This window comes from Lissotriton vulgaris, unplaced genomic scaffold, assembly GCF_964263255.1.
Source record: "Lissotriton vulgaris unplaced genomic scaffold, aLisVul1.2 SCAFFOLD_410, whole genome shotgun sequence".
NCBI lineage: Eukaryota > Metazoa > Chordata > Amphibia > Caudata > Salamandridae > Lissotriton > Lissotriton vulgaris.
In genome coordinates, this window is record NW_028244089.1 from 768,315 (window position 1) to 789,400 (window position 21,086).

General features: G+C 49.8%; 1 protein-coding gene across 1 annotated transcript in view; it reads right to left on the minus strand.

The window, feature by feature from the left end:
• Nucleotides 1–20,848, minus strand: part of CELSR3 (cadherin EGF LAG seven-pass G-type receptor 3) — a 690,139-nt gene extending 669,291 nt beyond the window's left edge. The window contains exon 1 of the mRNA XM_086948740.1: nucleotides 15,472–20,848. Within this exon, the coding sequence (XP_086804866.1) occupies nucleotides 15,472–20,848 (5,377 nt within the window). The remainder of the gene's footprint in view (nucleotides 1–15,471) is intronic.
• Nucleotides 20,849–21,086: the final 238 nt, after the last annotated feature.

Consider the following 21,086-nt stretch of genomic DNA (forward strand, 5'->3'; position numbering starts at 1 on the left):
CTACTTTTGGTATTCTCAGAAGTTAGGATTTTGTCTTAAGTTTGTCTTAAGACAGACTTAAGATAGACTTAAGTTAGGATTTTGTCTTAAGACTGTCTTAAGACAAACTTAAGACAAACTTAAGACAAAATCCTAACTTCTGTGAATACCAAAAATAGTAAGTTTAGGATTTTGTCTTAAGTTAGTTCTGTGAATCGGGCTCTAGATGTGTATGCCTCAGTCCCCTTACACTCACCTTACCACCAACCCCTACTGGTACCAATGAGGCTCTCTGTCTAATCAAAGCCCAAACTTTGTGGCCCCTGGGAAAATGTTTGCGAGTGCCCATGGTGTAAAATAACAAATAGTATTATCCACTTTTTTGTCCCAGTGTCTGTTTTCCATACCAGGCAAATCATACTAACAAGCATTTACAATGCAATGGTTTTGCCTTTGTTAAAGTTAGAGCTATTGCCATTGCTCTTGACATTATTTTTATTTATGTTTTTTTAACATAAATAAATGGCATTGTCATTTACAATGCCACTAGCTTTATCTATCGCAAATGACACACACAAACACACACAGAGCCGCCCCACACACACCCCCACACAGAGCCCCGCACACACAGCCCCCCACACACACAGCCACACAGAGCCCTCCACACACACAGCCACACAGAGCCCTCCACACACACAGCCACACAAAGCTTCCTACACACACAGCCACACAGAGCCCTCCACACACACCAACACAGCACAAGCAGGCAACAGGGGCAGACGGAGGCACAAGCAGGCAACAGGGGCAGACGGAGGCACAAGCAGGCAACAGGGGCAGACGGAGGCACAAGCAGGCAACAGGGGCACACAGAGGCACAAGCAGGCAACAGGGGCCCACAGAGGCACAAGCAGGCAACAGGGGCCCACAGAGGCACAAGCAGGCAACATGGGCACACAGAGGCACAAGCAGACAACAGGGGCACACAGAGGCACAAGCGGGCAACAGGGGCACAAGGAGGCACAAGCGGGCAACAGGGGCACAAGCAGGCAACAGGGGCACGAAAACGGAGACACAAGCAGGCAACAGGGGCAGGTGGAGAAAACACAATTTTCAACAGCCCACTTGGCACTGCAACAGTTGCCTTTGAAAAGCAATACGGCGTAATGGGCATGATCAAATCCCGTCCCCTGCATAAAAAAAACAACAGCCTGAGGCGACTGCTAACACAGATGTAGTACAAGGCATTACACGGCAAGGGTGCTGCTGCCGGCAATTATCCTGGTATTTAAACAAATCTCTCTCTCTCACACACAGAGCCGCCCCACACACACCCCCACACAGAGCCCCGCACACACAGCCACACAGAGCCCCACACACACAGCCACACAGAGCCCTCCACACACACAGCCACACAAAGCTTCCTACACACACAGCCACACAGAGCCCTCCACACACACAGCCACACAGAGCCCTCCACACACACAGCCACACAAAGCTTCCTACACACACAGCCACACAGAGCCCTCCACACACACCAACACAGCACAAGCAGGCAACAGGGGCAGACGGAGGCACAAGCAGGCAACAGGGGCAGACAGAGGCACAAGCAGGCAACAGGGGCACACAGAGGCACAAGCAGGCAACAGGGGCACACAGAGGCACAAGCAGGCAACAGGGGCACACAGAGGCACAAGCAGGCAACAGGGGCACACAGAGGCACAAGCAGGCAGCAGGGGCACACAGAGGCACAAGCAGGCAACAGGGGCACACAGAGGCACAAGCAGGCAACAGGGGCACACAGAGGCACAAGCAGGCAACAGGGGCACACAGAGGCACAAGCAGGCAACAGGGGCACACAGAGGCACAAGCAGGCAACAGGGGCACACAGAGGCACAAGCAGGGGCACACAGAGGCACAAGCAGGCAACAGGGGCACACAGAGGCACAAGCAGGGGCACACAGAGGCACAAGCAGGCAACAGGGGCGGGCACACAGAGGCACAAGCAGACAACAGGGGCACACAGAGGCACAAGCAGGGGCACACAGAGGCACAAGCAGGCAACAGGGGCACACAGAGGCACAAGCAGGCAACAAGGGCACACAGAGGCACAAGCAGACAACAGGGGCACACAGAGGCACAAGCAGACAACAGGGGCACACACGTAGTGAGTTTCAGAAATGGAGAATAGCGCAGCAATTGCAGACGCCTGAAATTGACACTACTCTCTAGCACGATATGTGCACGGTTTTACCGAATGGACATTTTTAACTAAACGCTATTGCCACCACTCCCGCATTACACCATTAGCACCAAACTTGTGACCTCCACTCAGGCGCGAAGTGGGTTCTGTACCTGATTTACGATTACAATCCGCGTTGGGACGAGCATGTGCTGTTGCTCCAGCCAACACGGTTGCATGAATAACATCCTTCTGTTTCGCTTTTCCATAATCATAAACATTGCATCAATTCCCTCGTAATATTAGATTGGAAGCGTTGCACTATTTGCAAATGCAGTCCTGTGGAGACGGGAACGTTATGAAGAACTGTGGGTCCAGGACAATGGCCTATGTTGCCTACATTTGATGGGGGAAACGAAGCACAGTGGAAAGTTGGTTGTATATTTCCTGTAAAGTTTCTCCTATGCATATATTAAGCAAAACTGTTGAACATGTCTATACATTAGTTTATTTTTAGGCGAAGAACCATCCACTGTAGCTTTTTCCTTGATAGCAAACTGATTGAAAACAATACAAACAAATGAGCAAGAATGAAAGAACAGATGGCCTTGCTCACAGGTAATGTCGCCAACAACTAATAGGATTCAATAAGCCAATCTCATTTTTTTAAAAAGGCAATTAAGACAGTAGTTCAGTGGTGAAAGTGGCTGTCTTTCCTCCTCTTCTAAAAGCCAACATATGCTTCAGCTAGGAAGATAATGCTTATAACTGTGTGCAATTCGCCATTCTCTGCTCACATATTAGATGCGCAGGACTATTCACTGGCTGCTCTGCGTGCCCAGCCCCGCCTGCGGTGGGGGCTGCTGTGAGAACGGCCCGGCTCATGGCTGGCTGGCGGTGGAAAGAACAATGTTTCAAACGTCACATATAGCAATCTGAAACCCAGGCAGCTATGGTTTTATATAGCGCAAACATGAAACCTGAATCAGAGCGCCTTACATTACACAAATACACCTTTCATTTTTGCAATGACTCACAGGATGTTTAGCGTCGATACCGAGGCTCGAACCCACATCCCCGGTTCGTCTAGCGTGAAAATGAATCATGAATCAGATCGCCTTAGATAGCACCAGCTACCGCCAGCAAGCCTCAGAAAGGGGGGGGGGGCAATCGGCCCCCACGGACACATGGCTCAACCTCTTTGGGCTCGGAGAGCAGCTCTCACCAGCGTCGCTCCCCTAACACCCAAGCTCGTTATTCGAGCTGCATAAAACTCGCGATCGATAGCCCAGCCTCCCTCAGCTGTAGAGAGGGCGGCGATGTGGTCCGAAAGGAATGAGTGGGAAGCAGGGGAGGTACTGTCGATAGACGATGGGGGGCTATGGACGGAAGTCTTATTTTACCGCACACTTTAACGCTTAATAATGCTCTTCCGTGTATGAAGACACGAGCCCTTAAAATAGACACATTAATTGGAAAATGCACCCATGTGTAGGAAAACAAACATTACTTATGCAGTTAATTACAGCTGAGGACGGAGCACTGTCAGGTCCGCGGGGGCTCGGGGTTGTGTTGTTTCTGTAGCTGGCCTCGGCTGAGCAACAGAGCAAGAGCTGGAAATGCCAGTTCTGCGAAAAGTGGACGGGAGCGCGGGGGGCGCTGCGGGGAGGAGGAGACTGGAGGCCGGCGACGGAGACTGCAGGGGACGGGAGGGGAGACGGAAGGCAGAGAGAGGGAGAGGGCGGAGAGCTGGGCCCCGGAGACAACCATCCGGCTGACGGGAGCGCGGGGGCGCTGCGGGGAGGAGGAGACTGGAGGCCGGCGACGGAGACTGCAGGGGACTGGGAGCGAGTGGAGAGCGGCAGGTTGGAGAGGCACTTCTCCGGTCTCCCCGCGGGCGCCGCCATACTGCTTGCCGTCTTCCTCTCCTTCTTCCCCCGGGCTGCGGGGGGCGGGCACTTCCGGCCGGCCGCGCTAGGATTGGCCGGCCGGCCAGTCACGGGGCAGGAGAGACGCAGAAGTGCCGGCAATGCCGGACCAGACACGGGGGCGTTCCCGGCGTCGCGTGACGTCGGCAAAAGCCAAAGAATCTCAGGAACGCCCCCGTGTCTGGTCCGGCATTGACGGACAGGCCCCTCGTCCAATGGCAAGGCTCCGTTTACGGAGCCAGCCAATGAATGACGTGGGCCGAACCAAAGCCACACTACAGTTCTCATTAGGTTTTTGCTGCGCAAAAAAGATGCGCAGAGCGCATCTTTTTGGCGAGGCAAAACCTAAAAAGGCACACCAGCCAGCTCAGGTTTGTTGGATATGGGGTCGTGGGCATGTAGGAGGCTGGCCGAGCAGAGCTTTCTAGTCAAGGTGTAAACCTGATGATGTTGTTCAGGAAAACAGTCTCTAGATAGTGCAAGACAACGGTGTTAATCCGGCTAGTCATTGAGGGCTGATTATTCATCACTATCCCCAAGTTCTTGGCTTGGTTGGACGGGCTCAGGCCGAGGTCCAAAACGAGGTGTCTTCTCCAAAGAGTACCATCTGTGTTTTGATGGAGTTCAGATTCATGCAGTTGGAGACATCAGACATGCAGGCAGTGAACTTCATTCCAGTGTGGGGTGTGTCATTGGAGAGGATGAGTAGGATATAATTGGCATACAGAAGATGCTGATTCGGTGGGATCAGATGATGTTGACGAGCAGTGATATGTAGACATTAAACAGTGTGGGGCTGAGGGAGGATTGCTGGAGGACTCTGAAAACAAGTCAGGCTGACCAAGTGGGCGTACACAGGGAGGAAGGAGTTGATACATCAGAAAACAGTTCAGCAAATGCGTTTTCTGCGGAGGCATTGGATGAGGCTTGGGTGGGAGGCAGTGTCAAATGCAGCTGAGAGGTCAAGCAGGATGAGTGTTGCTATGTCTTGTTTGGTCATGGTCCTGCTGGATGTAGTTGGTGCAGCGAATCATGTGGTTTTGGTGCTATGATTGGGCCTCAATCCTGATTATGAAGGGTTCAGGAGGTGGTTGTTGATGCGGTGGTTAGCCAGTCTTTTGTTGACAAGTTTTTTCAAGACTTTAGCCAGGAAGGGAAGCAAAGAGATCAGTCTGAAGCTAGCCAGTCTTCAGGTCAGATGAGACTTTCTTCAAAATGGATAATATGGTGGTGTGTTTCCAGGCATCAGGGAGGGTGGCAGTGGTGAGGAAGGTGTTGAATATCGGAGTGAGTGCAGTGCTGAGAGGGACGAGTCCTTTGGTGAAGATGAAGTGCAGGCAATGGTCCAGTGGGGCTGTCAAGTGGAAGGAGAACATGGTGGAGGGGGTTTACGTCAAGATGATGGTGGGCCGGCAGACAATGGTGTTGTCATGGGTGTCTTTCTCGAGAGTGGAGAGGTCTAGTTGTGGAGCAAACTTTTACTATATGGTGCTACTTATCTCGCAATAGTAGTTGGAGAGCTGGGTGCAGAAACCCTGTGATGGGTTAACAGTTGTGGAGCTGGCAGCTGGGGAAGTGAAGTCCTTTAATATTCCGAAAAGGTCTTTGGCGTCGTTGGAGCTGTTCTAGGGTGATGAGACGTCCCAGATTTGCCTGGACAGTCCCGGTTATTCACCAGCTGTCCTGGCAGATTTCGACAAATTTGGCTCATGTCCCAGATTTTAGAGGGGTTTGACTGAAAACAGTAAGAGACACTTTTTTGGGAGTTCTAAAGCTTTGCTAGTTAGCAACTGTTATAAGTAAGCAATTTAATTAATAGGTATGATTTTGGTTGTAGAAAATACATTTTATTTACTTTCTTAATGCATCTTCTGTGATCCTATGTTGATGATAGCTGTCATTCTGCGCCATTCCGTGGATGAAACATTGTAGTCCTTCTATTATTTCCCAGATGTCCTGGTTTTTGGTTCTCAAGATCTGGTCACCCTAAGCTGTTCTCAATTTGTTAGGTCAGCACTGTGCATTTGATGGATCAGAGTTACCGGTGGGAGAGCCAGAGGACTGATCTGTAGGTTTTTCTGTTGTATATTTCATCCATGTGTCTCCATTGGTGTTCTAGTTGCTGCAATAGAGTTTGGATATTCGTAGTTCTTCTGTGTACCAGCTGGCTCGGGTCCTTTGCATGGTAATGGTCTTGAGCAGGGCCAGGGTGTCTACGAAGGAGCTGATTCAGGCATTGAAGTTGGTGATGGACCAGGCCAGGTCATCTAGGTGTAGTGGGTGGCGAGTTTGGAGCTCTGTGGTCCAGGTCTCCTCAGGGATCTTGTTCCAGTGCGTCAGGCAATTTTGGTGAATGCAGTTCCTCATTGGTCGTGTAGATGCAGGTCAAAGCGGACAAGGTAGTGTTTGTTCTTGGTGAGGGTGTATGGGCTCATCTATGGAGAAGTTAGTAAAGATGGGGTCAAGGAGATGTCCGACAGACGATTTTTTTGTTTTTATTTGCCTTTCCAAATTGTATCGGCAACTAAAAAAGAAAAAAACACGTCAAAGTGTGCAACACAGGCGAGGAAAAGCAACATGGGAGGAAGGAAGCAATGGGTGGTTCCAAGTGGGTGAGGAAACAGCCCGGGCGGGGTGGTGGAGGCTGCAGCAACACAGGGGTAAGGAAGCAACCCAGAGGGTGCAGGAGGCAAAAGGTGGAGAGGGAGAACAACATAGAATAAAATGGGGAAAGAAATTGGCAAGATAGAGCTTTTAGAGCTGGGAGTGGTTGGATGCACATGGGCGAAAAAGCAAACTGGGTGGGGAGCACGAGGGCCAGAGCATCACAGAAGGGGCAGGGAAGAAGCATACAGGCAAGCAAGAGCAGTGCAGAAATGGGAAGTGAAGCACACTTGGAAGATGGCTGGAAAACACATGCCCTCTCACAGAATGCTTTAACAAAATGAAAAAAGTATGTCTGAATAAGCAAACAGTGATAAGACACAGTAATGCACCCATGCTCCAATGGTGAATGAAATGAAAAATGTAGTTCCCTTAATGTGGGAAGTGGAAGGATACAAGGCAGCCGTTCAAAAGGATTGTAAAGAAACTACGCTCCAGGAAGGAAGGAACATAAGAACAGGAAGCAAGTAAACAAGCAAACGAGAGTAACAATGAAGCCAATCAATGGTAAGCAAACGACGGACTCTAAGACTACTGTAAGCTAACAATACGTCTCTCAACAAGCAGAGCATGTGCTGTCTAGTAGGTATGACCTAAAAAAGCTGTTGCATATGGATGTCTCTGCGAACCCTGGCCATAACAGTATAGAGACTGCAGAGTTCACTCCCGAGTCGTGGAGCCCTGAAGTGATGTCACTTCCTCGTGTGGGCCTGAAATAATGTTACTTTCAAAGGTACGGCTCTGGGACGTGCCCTATCATCATATAATGGAAACCATCCTCACTTTTGTAATTTGAAAGACATCCATTGATTCTACTCACTGGGAAAACTGTAAGGCAGCATTTTCATACAGGAAACATCCTTTACCCCGCATGCGTTACTCCGCAGTGCCATTACCCCGCATTTTTTTACACCGCAAAATCTTTTACAACGCAGGGCTTTACACCACAAACTATTACAACGCATTGTCCATTACAATGCCACAGCGGAGTTAGAACAGTAAATTGTGTTGTAATGGGGAATGCGTTGTAATAGTTTGCGGTGTAAAGCCCTGCGTTGTAAAAGATTTTGCGGTGTAAAGACTGCGGGGGAATGGCACGTGGAGTAAAAATGTGCGGGGTAAAGTGTGCTATTATTTAGATAAACATGTGAGCGCATAGGCTCCTTCGCAGAAGAGTGGCTGGTAATGATTACAGTTGCATTAGGCAGAAAGCGGGATACCGCAGGTGTGATCAGTAAATACGAATTTGAATACGAGAGGTGGGAGAGATGTAAATCGAGCGAGTGGCTTTGATTTTGAGAACATTTACTCTGCGAGGCCCGTGCATTCCTTCGGCCTTCCTCAGGGGCCTCCCAGCTGGAATACATTGTCGGACACAGAATCACAACTCATTAGTTCGGCACATTGTTGGGGTTAAAGGGGGCTCTGGTGTCGTGCCGTGTAAATGTGCGGTCTGACACAAGTCAGATAAGACTTGGCTGATTGTTAAAAACATGATCAGCACGAGCCGAGCGCCGCCATTGGTCAAATCCAGTCAGAATGCTTTACCCCGCATGCTGAAGGCCGCCCACCAATAGACAAGGTCGGAGCGGCACGGGCCAGACAAGAGGGGCCGCCCATCAATAGACAAGGTCGGAGCGGCAGGGGCCAGACAAGAGGGCCACGGGTCACACCGGGGGATATTCTCTTTGCTCCTCTTGGTGTTTAAACTTCAGATAAACAAAAGTATTTTGATTCTGGTGAGGGGTGGGCACTGCGCATGCACAGAAGTCTTTGTTGGTCCCAGCTCGCAGTATCTGTGCACGCGGGTGCCCTTCACGAGGACACATCCTCTGCTCGGCCTGTTTCCTGTTTTCAGATCGTGTTTCCGCTGCCTATCTCCCCTGAATGGTGACTGGTGAAGGGGTGGCCGTAAAGTTCAAATGGCAGCCTACTTCGAGGAAACACTGAAGAACAACAGGGCAATTTTTAAAAAGAAAAAACACGTCGAGCTGGTGAAAACACGCCGGAAAGCAACGGTGCTGTCGTGAGCGAGTTTGGAAAACAAGGGACTGTCATGTTGGAATTAATGATGATGACAAGCACTATCAGTACGCGTGTTTTCGCAATTTGGCAGTTCACTCACCTGCACTGTTACTGCAGAAGTAACAGAAGACGCAGAAGTGCCGGCAATGCCGGACCAGACACGGGGGCGTTCCCGGCGTCGCGTGACGTCGGCAAAAGCCAAAGAATCTCAGGAACGCCCCCGTGTCTGGTCCGGCATTGACGGACAGGCCCCTCGTCCAATGGCAAGGCTCCGTTTACGGAGCCAGCCAATCAATGACGAGGGCCGACCCAAAGCCACACACACAACTCAAGAGGTTTTTTGGCACATGCGCAAAGCGCATGGCCAGTCAAAACCTAAAAAGGGTGTAGAGTGTATTAATATGCTGTAATTTAATCCATGTCTCAATGACAAAAGGAGGAAAGGGAATTAGACATGGAGTGCATTGTCACCAAAAATGGGGTAGAACGTTAAACTTAAAAAAATGGATCTCGCTGATCCAGACTGAAAAGCAGGCAGGGCTGAGAAAGAGTCAGTCAGTGGCATGTCAGCCACAGACGGGGATGTGACAGGTACTTCTTCCCAGCCATTCAAAGTCAGAAGACCACTGTGAAATCTCTAGATTTCCCTACTGGTCAGTTCAGTATGCAAACCTGTATTTACATACAGGACACCCCCCAGCACCTGGCGCTGACTTGGGGGTTGGGGGCGCTGTATTTAAAAATCACTATTGCTTTAAAAGCATGTGAACTTCCTTGTGCGTCCAGCAGCCAAGATAACTCTGGTAACAGATCGGTATTTTGTCTAGAGGCAGTTTTGACTCATGAAGTGGTGCGGGGTGAGTAATCACCTGCAGGAGTGCAGGTCACCTCGCGGAGTGAGCAAGAGATGATTTTTTTTCTCGCAAAGATTAATAAGGCAGCATGAGTAAGGAGCGAAGGCATGGAATAGATCCACTCACGTTACCATGGTCTCAACGTCACAGTCTGTAAGTAGGGACCAATTCATACCACGACAAGCCTGGCATAAGGGGGGAGGGGGGAGGGGGAAGTTGTTGGCCTATTGCCAGAGGCAGACAAGAGCCCGCTGTAACCCATGATTTACTGCCCTTAGAATATCAAAGTTAACGGGTAGATTAGTAAACTGCAATTGTTGGTGCGAAGACAAAATCCCAACTACCATTCGGCTACCCCACAGGCAGTTTAAAAGGAGGAATGGATCCAGAAATATGGGCGAGCCGAAATGTTGTGTATGAAAAAGTACACATATGTTGCCACATGTAAGAAATGTACTACAAATGGTTCTGTTGGGTAACCAATTTCTTAGCATTCCATAATAAATATGTAACAAGAAACACACCAAGAGAATTATTATCTGATTTTCATGATTAGTATATTATACTTTTTATCGTTTTGAATATGCAAGGCTGTCACATAGACATGTTCATAATTGAAAAGACAAATATGTGACGTATTGGTGAATAAGTGATCATAAAGTGACAAAGTGGTAAAGTGAATACAATATATACAGTGTGAGCGTTAAAAAACACAATGTATAAAATGTGTGAATCAATTAGCATCCGTCCCTATACAGAAAAATCTCAAACAACCCTAAGCTGAATTCCTTTTTCTATTTTCTATTTTAGGGCGTGGAGAATGTACTAAGTGTTCTCCTGTGCCGGAAAAGGATGGATTCTTAGCCTGGACTCTGTTGTTCATTCTATGTATGAAAGTCACAAGTATAAGGTATTAGAGTTCTTGTATGTTTACAAGCATTGCTAAATCAGGAACAGCAGGATATTAACATTGATGGTTACCCAGCAATTCTACAAAAGTAAAGTAGAAATTATAACTAATCTTTCACCCACAGTGCATAGTAATGAAGCTGGCGGTAGCTATTCAAGTCATCAGAAGAAGTGTTATCGAACATGTGTTTGAGGTACTCATCCCTTGTAAGTTTGGTTTTCAGGATTTACAAGTTCCACGTCACAGCACCGAGGTGGTTACGCAGACAGAGAATCACAGAACGGGATGTAAAAAAAATTGCAAATATTTTGCGATTCCTTGGAAATCCTTAATTGCGATTTGCAAATAGCGAATCGCAATTAAGGAATACCTTCCTATTAATTCCCATGGGCTAGGAGGCCCATAGGAATGTATGGGAAGACATTCTCAATTTGTGATTCGCAATTAGAGAATCGTAAATTGAGAATGCAATTTCAAGGGTGCCAGGGTGTCAAAAGGACACCCTGTTGCCCCCCTGAAATATGTATGTGTGCACATGTGCCGCACATACATGCCCTAAGAGCATGTATGTGTGGCACATAGCACTTTGAAAAAAGAAAAAAGTGCTCTTTTCAAAGAATTCGCAAATTACCACCAACTGTCAGTTGGTGGTAATTTGCAATTTCTTATGCCAAATTTGCACAATTTAGGTGCTTTTTACATCGCATTTAAGGAATCACAATTTGCGATTCCTTAAATGTAATTGCAAAATAGAGAATCGCAAATTATATCTGTACAACTGGGAAACACACATATCCAAGAAACTGCCCATGACCTACAACTGTACCACAAAGCCTAGTGAGAGACCAGAGATAACAGGTGACACCTGTAGTTTATGAGAGGGTGCGTGCGCGCACTCACACACACACACATGGGGTGAACATTAAGTACTAAGTGTACCACATGACGGATGCTGTCGTAGTCACCGACCTATCAGGGCTCTTGCACTATATTTAAGGCATGGAAAAATATCTTTCCCAGCAATTCAAGAAACCATTTCCCAATATTATGCTCCTGTAAGTGTGTTCTTATCCACCTCAAAACCACCACTGATGCTTTTTCTGAAAGCTCCACAGGGGCTTCATTTTGTTTATGAGATATCATTGCTAGGGATTCTAAACATTTTTACCTCCAAACAAGGCAGGCAACCTCCTAAAATGGCTGCTCGAACAGGTAAGCATCTTTAATACGGCTTATGCTCATCAGAAATGGTCCTAAACGCAAATACACTGGTTTAAATATATATAGCAAGGGATTCCACAAGTCACAATAAAGCCCCCTTTCCTCCAAACTACAGTGCAAAGTTGTGGCAGCTGTGAGGCACTTGACAAGCAGTGGACACCAGCTTCAGCTGAAAGTCCAAGAGGCCCCACGAACAGTACAACACACATCGCAAGAGACACATCTAGAGGCGAACGTGAAGTGCGTCCAGTATCATGAAAACCACCCCACCCAAAACAATATCCACCCGCAGACATACATGGCTCCAACAAGCACCAGAAACCAAGGAGAGAATAAAGACAACGAAAACCCAACCCAACAACCCTTGAGGTCACACCCTCCCTTCCCACAGCTGGAGTCGGATCAAACCAGGGAGGAGCTGCGGCCTGGGTCTCCTGTGTCCCATTTATTCATACCCTCTGCTGAGCGTGGGGGGGGGTGGGGGGGCCTTGACTGACTCATGCTGTCCCTGCCTGCCCTTGTCAATGGTGTTAAATACCACAATGCTTTCTGAGGAGCTGTAAGTATGGTTTATGTCATGCTGGCTTTCCAAGAGTAGACATAAGAAATGAAGGTATTTAACCCCAGAGCGGCACAAATAAGGGACCAGTTATTTTGTTATGGAAAGACTGAGTCTTCGTTAGCGTGTACTGTTGTAACAACATAGGATCTGACCTTTTTCACCACACTTGTGCAACATTTTTCTTATTCGGTCACATCTTCCTCTACTGGTATGGCATAAAGATATGTATATATATATATATATATATATATATATATATATATATATATATATATATATATATATATATATATATATATATATATATATATATATATATATATATCAAAACAGTGAAAACCCCTCCAATAACATGCAAAGAAAACAGCTGTTACCTCCAAACAGCAAGGACCCACAGCAACAGGTCTTGTGCCCTGTTATTTATTGCACCATTAGTAAGTCAACAGCCTACACAGGATCCATGGATTTCGAGAAGACGCCTTGAGCACAACCTTCATCAGGACGTCATGCCGAAACGTGTGGACCCTATTTGTTAAGCTGTTGACTTACTAATGGTGCAATAAATGAGACACAAGACCAGTGGGTATTCCTTCTAATCTGTTTAGTGGTAATAGATGTGTGTGTATGTATATGTATGTATATATATATATATATATATATATATATATATATATATATATATATAGTTGCCAACCAAGAATTAAATATAAATACTAGCCAATTACACAACTCACCTTGCATGGTAAATCTTATAACTGAGGAGCTAATCCCCTCATAAAGCCCGCTCCAATGCGTTATGCTTCTATAAAAGCTAAGCCTTTTAGCTCTCTGTGTCCAGCTTCCATCGCAATAACGCCGCTGAAAGGCGTCGTGCTGCTGGGGCGCATTTTGAAGTAAGACCTTTGCCAACGGAATTGATTGACTTTTTCCAGGGTGGAATATTTCAGAAACAATGTCTTACACAAATGCAATCTATCCAAAGCGGGAGAGAGTTCTTCCCATATTTGGTCACGGCTGGGCCTAGACATGCTTTGCCAACATGCCCTGCAGATACAATTAACCCCTGAAGAGCCCTAATCTGGCTGCGCGCTGCAGCTCCAGCCCTACAGATCTGCGCCGAACACATGTTGTCCTACCAGTGGGGCACACCCACCCTCTGTATGGGGGGGCAGGGGACTTACTTCAGCTCCTCTCACTCCCGCTAATGAGCCTGTGGTAGGTTCTCCGCAGCAGACGAGCTTCTGTGAGAGCTCATGAATTATGGAAAGCTTCCAGGGCACAAACGAGTGGGTTCAGCGGTGTCAGAGGAATACGCAGATGCCCTGTTCTAAGGTATGTTCCTACAAATAGGCTCTGCATATCAAGTAGCAGGAAGCAATCATCGGAGGGAATGTGCGCCCCTCTCACAACATTGTCTCTTGGGGTCAAAAGGATGAGAGACAGGAGCATTGGGGGAGAACCTCGGTCCAACGGGACGTGCATGGGTACAAATCTGATCTTCACAAAAGTGAGAAGTTATAAACAAGGAGGTAAAAAGACACAATGAGAGTCCACGGTGTGAACAGAATATCTCTGTTATTTGGAGGCTGGCTGACCTGCGAGCTACGTCATTTAAAAACGAATCCTAGCATAGACAAGAGGATGCCACATAATCCAAGACTAATAGAGGCGGCAGACCCGGAAGCTGAGATCGGTCCTGGACCAGGGTTCAATTCCCCGCCTCGGCAGGTCTTGGGCTAAAAATTCCACGGACTCGATAATTCTCGATCCGGTGCCTCCTCGACTCACGGGTTCACACTCTGCGACTCTGGGCATTAGCTTGCTTAATCTCCACAATGGCCCCTCGCGGCGGGATGCCTGACTTTCACCTTGTGGATACCCTGCTGGGGCTATCACACAGGGGAATATCAGGACGGGTTCCCTAAGCAAGCGCCGGGACACCCACTGCGGGTAGCTGTGCGCTATATAAGCTCAACTACATTTACATTTACATTTACAATTTAATTTTTTAAGGCAATTTTTTACTAAGGTATATTGGAAAGCAATTCTAATAGGGACTTTTTCCGCTGCTGTTTGTAAATCTTAGAATTGACCAATAACATAACTTCAGAAGAGTGTTCTTTTTACAGCTTCGATATCCTTGTGCAGTTTATTTCGAAGGGATTGATTTCTTTAATGAAAACTGCCTTTCATGGAAAACGGAGTGAGTGATCTTGGCCAACAGTGCCGAGGACACAACCTGGCAAATGCAAGTAAAACACAAGAAGTAAGATAAGGCGCCCGACTCAACCCCACAACATACGTTCCAACTTGACTTCACCTTAATACCAGTAAATCCAACATAGTACCGAGGAGAAACACAAACCGTGTCCAAGCCACAAAGTCTCCCCACTTCCTTGGGAGGTAGAGGGCCAGGCCCCTTTGGATTCCTGCAGCGTTACACTTGTTCAACTGAGTGAAGCGCGGGAGCTCCCAGAATCCTTGGGGCCATTGCAGTGTAAGACCCACGCTTGCAATAGAGCGCCCTGAATGACATGACGTCAGAAGAAAGGGCTCGTTTGCTAGTGCAGGTGAACTACCACAAACGGAAGGTGACGAGAATCAAGACACTGACTTATAAGATGCTGAAGACCAAGCCTGGAGGAGGAGCAGGCCCACCTGGACAACAACCTATTCCAAAAACGTGCATGTCAACTACACCAACATACAAATCAGAGCGCATCAAAGCGCAAAAATAAGATGCTATAAATATTCAAAGCAGGATCCATAACACGTGACCCAAAGGGAAAGGAGGTCAAAACGGACATTGTTGGTGTCCTATTTAGGGATGCATTAAAGAACATATTTATTATGCACACATATTTTTTAATAAAATAACAATTCCAAGAGTCACTTTACAGATTATTGTGTTAAATGGAACATTTCTGGTGACTCATACATGCAATATTGTGATTTCTCACGTCCTACTAAAGGAAACCATCCACTGGAACAAAAAGCATAGCTCTCTTCAAGCAATCATACATTTGCAATATTCCAGGATGTCTCTGTGTTTGATGGTGGAGGGTCAAGTTTAAACTCCCCCTCCCCAGCATACTAACAGTCTTGAATGATAACAGTGAGCATTGAAAAATGTAAACAGAGTGACTTACCAGTGACAGTCACCAGCATGGACGCAACCAGGGGACGGTTGTTGTCCAGTTTCCGGCTCAACCTCAGCTCCCCGCTTGTCTGATTGACGATGAGCAGGTTGAGCTCATTCCCACGTTCAAAGGTGTAGAACAACCGGTCAGACACATCCGGGTCATAGGCAGGAATCTTGCCGATCACTCCAGAGGGGAAGGTGTTGGAGCTGTTTGAGATATAGTTGTTGAAGAGGATCTGGAAGTTCTTAAGCACGGGGCTGTTGTCGTTCTGGTCAACCAGCTTGATGTGGACCGTTGCCCGGCTCACGAGAGGGGCAGAAGTGGCCTGCACAACAATCACATACTCGGCCTTTCCCTCGTAATCCAGGTCAATGAGGGATGTCAGTTCTCCAGTGAAAATGTCCATCTGAAAGTTCTCTGGAATGTTGCCTTCCACGATCTGATACATAATCTGTGCGTTGGGCCCTTGGTCGGGGTCGGTGGCTGTGACCTTGGCCACCACTGAGCCCACAATGCTGTTCTCTCTCACATACACCTCAAATTCCTCTGCTGGAAAGATTGGGGCATTGTCATTCACATCCTGGACAGTGACTTGAATACGGACTGGAGTTTTTTGCGGTGGGATGCCTCGGTCAACAGCATAGGCGGTCAACTCATAGACAGGAACAGTCTCTCGGTCCAGCTTACGAACTGTGCGGACGATCCCCGAGGTTGGCTCAATGGTGAAGTCCCCATCCCCATCCTCTCCATTTTGAAATGTGTACTGGACTCTCCCATTGGCATGTGCATCTCGATCGGTGGCAGAGATCTGCAGGACACTGGTGAAAGGAAGCGCATCTTCCGAGACAGTTCCTTGATAATGAGCACTGACAAACTGTGGGGCATTGTCATTCACGTCGTTGACCATGATTTCAACGTAAGTGGTGTCAGACTTTTGAGGAATGCCATTATCTTTGGCTGTGATGGCAAGTGTGTAGGTCATCTGTCCCTCGTAGTCTATCGGAGCATGGAGCGTGATGGCCCCAGAGTCCGCATCTATTCGAAACTGAGGTATGTTGTCTTCCAAGTGGTACGTGATCCTTGCATTTTCTCCCACATCCTCGTCAGTTGCACTGATCATAACCACGGTGCTGCCAATCGGCCGGTCCTCATTGACATTGACAGAGTAGTGAGCGCTTTGGAAAACAGGGCGGTGAGTGTTGGCATCAGTAATGTTAATGTGCACATAGCAGTTGTCATGGAGTGTACGGTCAGAGGCGGTCACTGTCAGCACATACCGCCTCTCTTGCTTGTAATCCAAGGGCAAGGATAAAGTTATGAGCCCGCCGCCACCCTGGGTGCTTATAGCAAAGCGGTTGCGGACATTGCCCCCGGTGATCTGGTAGCTAATAGCACTGTTGACATCCTTGTCAACTGCAGTTACACTCAGGACGTTGGTCCCAACCACAGCATCTTCATTTAACCGGATGTGATAATCCTTTTGGGTAAATTCTGGGCGGTTGTCATTGACATCCATGACTGTGATCGTGACACTGGCTGAAGCGGACAGTGCTGGACTGCCATGATCACGGGCTTCGACACCAAAGAAGTAGTGCTCCACCGTTTCCCTGTCCAGGACCCCGCTTACAGTGATCCAGCCCGTGGCGCTGTTGATGACAAACGGGATGTTTGCAGCCACGCCGCTGAGCTTGTACTCCATGCGTGCATTCTCCCCAAAGTCTGCATCCACGGCCTGGATGTGGATGACAGAGTGACCCAACGGGGCGTTCTCGAGCACAGACACCTGGAAGGGGGTGCTGACAAAGATAGGCGCGTGGTCATTGATGTCCACCACCTGGATGCTGATCATGCCAGTGTTGTTAGACTGGGGAGGGCGCCCCGCATCCTGAGCACGCACTCTGAGGGTATACTCTCTTTCCACTTCGAAGTCTAACGGGGCCACCACCTGGATCTCCCCAGTAATGCTGTCGATGGAGAACTGGCCCCTACTGTTCCCACTGATGATGTTATAGTGCACTAGAGCGTTGTTGTCTTTGTCCACATCTGTGGCAGTTACTCTCAGTATTTCTGTGTGGGGTCGGATGTCCTCCCTCACCTGCACAATGTACCTCTTCTCGCTAAACTGGGGCGCGTTGTCATTCTCGTCTAACACAGTGATGTAGACTTTACTGGTGGCAGACCGTGGGCCCGGCTCCTTGCCCTGGTCACTGGCCTCCACGATTAAAGAATACTTCTCCATGACCTCCCTGTCCACCTGACCACTGGTGGTGATCAGACCTGATCTAGAATCGATCTCAAAGACAGAGTGCGCCGCTTGCTCGTTCACAAAGCGGTATCTGAGGTTGGCGTTGGCTGGCGCGTCGCCATCAGTGGCCCTCAGCTGTAAAATGGGGTACCCTTCCTCCACATTTTCCCGGATGGCTTCCCTGTACTCAGCTTGTTCAAAGACAGGGCTGTGGTCATTTCTGTCTGCCACTGTTATGGCCACCATGGTGGTGGCCGAAAGGCGAGGCACCCCATGGTCCACGGCGGTCACCCTGAAATAATGGAGGTCCATGTTCTCCCTGTCCAGGATCTCCACAGTGGAGATCAGGCCCGTCCCGGAGTCTATGGTGAAGAGCTCCAGGGACTTGCTGTTCATCAGGGCATCCATGGAGTAGAAAAGCCTGCCCCCGTCCCCCGGGTCGGCGTCCTGGGCCGCTATGGTTAGAACTGGGGTCCCAGGAGGCTGGTTCTCCGCCACCTGGACCTGGTAATTATACTGGGGGAAATGGGGGTGGCGATTGGCTGCTCGGCGTGTCCTTATCAATGGCCGGGGTCCCCTCTGCCATCTCCCCCCTCTGCTCTTCTCCCCGACACCCTGCGAGCGTGAATGATGGCTTGAAGGGAATGGCTCGCCCGGGACGGCTCCGCTGGGCTGTAATTGCAGATGAGAGCATAAATCGATGCCTAAATGCTTCGCGATCTCCATTCCAGGGAAACTGCATGCCAAACAGCCGGTGGGCGAGTTACAAACACAAAGCAAGAGGTAGTGCTGGGCTCCCGGGTCTGGCTCCAGCCGTGCAGCTGTCCCCGAGGCCGGTGCTGAAGCGGCATCCGCCTGCCTGCCCTCCCCAGCCTGCCCTCTGGAGTCTACAGCAGCCGGGGGCTTCATACACCCACCCAGCAAGAGGTTACAATGTTGATTGGCTTCTAATGAGACCCAGCCCTCTTCAGGGCAGTGAATAAAGGGCACACATCCACCCAAATGCACAGCCCCGCCCGAAAAGCAGGGGCAGTGCAGGCTCTTGTATCCAGAGGAAGCCTGGGATGCAGGGGTGAGCTGGGGGTTCACCTGTAGGACAGGCCAGGCCCATACCCCTGCATGGCTGAAGCCCACCACGTAAAGGGTACAGATGCACACGCCCACGGAACCAGGGGGTTTCCCTTCACACCGCTTCATACACTGCATTACACGGCGCTTCACACTTCGACACGAGTCCCAGGAGGCAGCGCTTCGCCTTCGGCAGCCGACGTGAGCAGTATGGATCAGGCAAGCCCCGGTGGGATCCCCGTTCCTGGCACATCTCCGCCTCCCCCTGTCGATACCAGAGTGACAGCAGCCAACGCCTCCGTGCAAAGCTGTTTCCCAACACGCTTCGCACTGGCTGCAACATTCACATCGGATGCAACTGCTGTTCAGATTACAGACTGAAAAAATGCTAGCAAAATCTCTCCTCCCAGGCATTTGGCATTTTTTCTCAGTTTCCCTCTGAACCCCCTCACCCCCGTTTTCTCCATCTTCAGGTGGGCAACGATAAGACACACAGGGTGCAAGGAAGACGGTTGTGCAGTCGGGGCTTCCTCTCCGAAGCAGACGGCTGCGTTTGCAATTGAACCTGCCAGAATCCGACGAGGGGCGCTCAGTGCCAACCCGCTGCATCACCAGAATGGGAAATAATGTCCAATTTCGGTTGTTATTGCTAGGCGCCATGAAACGATCAGTCAGACCGGCAGTGGTAGGTTTACAGTACTCGGAAACAAGGTTCTCCAGATCAACTTCAAGGCAGCAGCTGGATGACGGTGCCCGCCCTTCCCTGGGTTCTGAAGACATTACACGTGAGTTTACAGTCCAGTGCCAACAGAAGCAGCCCCTCATACCCCCGTCGAGGCGCCTGCCCATTCGGCCATTTTGCTTAGTCTTGGATGGAGACACAAATCCACCCATGGGGGGAAATTCTGTAGTCCTCAGTGGATCTCTCTGCTTTGCCAGGGTCAGTTGGTGGTGTAAGCAGCACAGACAGGAGATCCAGAGTGGCTTCTGATGTATGCTCCTTCCAAAGTACATTGCCTGGCAGAGTTTCATTCTCAATCCGTGGCTCCCCATCGCCAAGGCCTCGGTACATGAACTCACACAAGAAGCACATTTGCAAAGGGGGGAAACTGTCAGGGTGCTCTGGGCTTGAAGGACGCTACAAATGTCTTTGATGGTCTTGCTGCTCTCCAGGGTAGGCCACGCGCCCACTGGTATACTATGACTGCTCTTTTGCTGCAGGGTGTCTGCCTTATGCCTGGGAGGGCACAGGAACCTGGTGTTTTTAAGCCTTGCCCCAATAATGCCAGCTGCCCCCTTAGAATTCCTGGACACAGTAGAATCACCCGGGGAATACCCCATACCCACTGGTGGAAGAGAAACCAAGAAACCCCTAGTACTCCCAGACCCTTCAGTACCCAGGGACTGGTGAGCTCCTATGTTTTTTTCAGCACCCAAGCCCGCCTGATTCACGGAGAACCCTGTCTTTTCAATAGATGTTGAACCCTCCTCACTCATGGATGCCTCCACATTCTTCTTACCAGTGGAGCTCTCCTCATCCCCAAATCCAAGGGCAGTCTTGGGACCTTCATCTTCCCCAAGGGCTTGGGATTCCCCTGCTCCCTCATAACCCACAGTATCCCCCTCATACCCTAATTCCCAGACACCCAGAGGTCCCTCTGCCCAATCTGCAGCCACGAACCTCTGGGCACCTACCATACCTTCACCCACCTGCCCCTGGGCATCGACCAGCTGCTGGTGGCCAATGGGCCCCTTTGATTCCAATGACTCCATTGCTCCTTTGACTACCAGGCCCCCCTGATCATCCACCGACCACTCTCCCAGCCCAGCACCCAGGGGTCCCCTGACACTGGCTGGCCCCTGGGCCTCCTCACCCCCCATGGAGTGCCCCGCTCTCTTGGCACCCAGGGCCCCCCGCCCTCCCCCTTTACTCAAGCCCCCCACGGCCTCCTGAACCTCCACGGGCCCCCCCGCCCCGCTCCCCCACCCCTGCCCCCCCAGGCTGACAGTGAACAAAGGGCTGAGCAGGACGAGCAGCAGCGGGAGCCGGGCGGGCAGGCTGGGTCCCATGGTCGCCTGCCTTCCCCCCTCCCCACCCCGGCCCTACCCTGCTGCTCCGGCGCCTCTGCCAGCCTCCGCACCAACCATGGACACGGCCCGTCCCCGCCTCACAGGCTGCAGCCTCTGCCCGCGCCGCTCCTCCTCCGAGCCCCGCTCTCCTCCAGCACCAACATGGCTCCCGGCGGCGGCCCCGCCCCCGCAGCCGTCGGCTCCGCCCACTCCCGCGCTGACGCCAGTGCCTATTGGC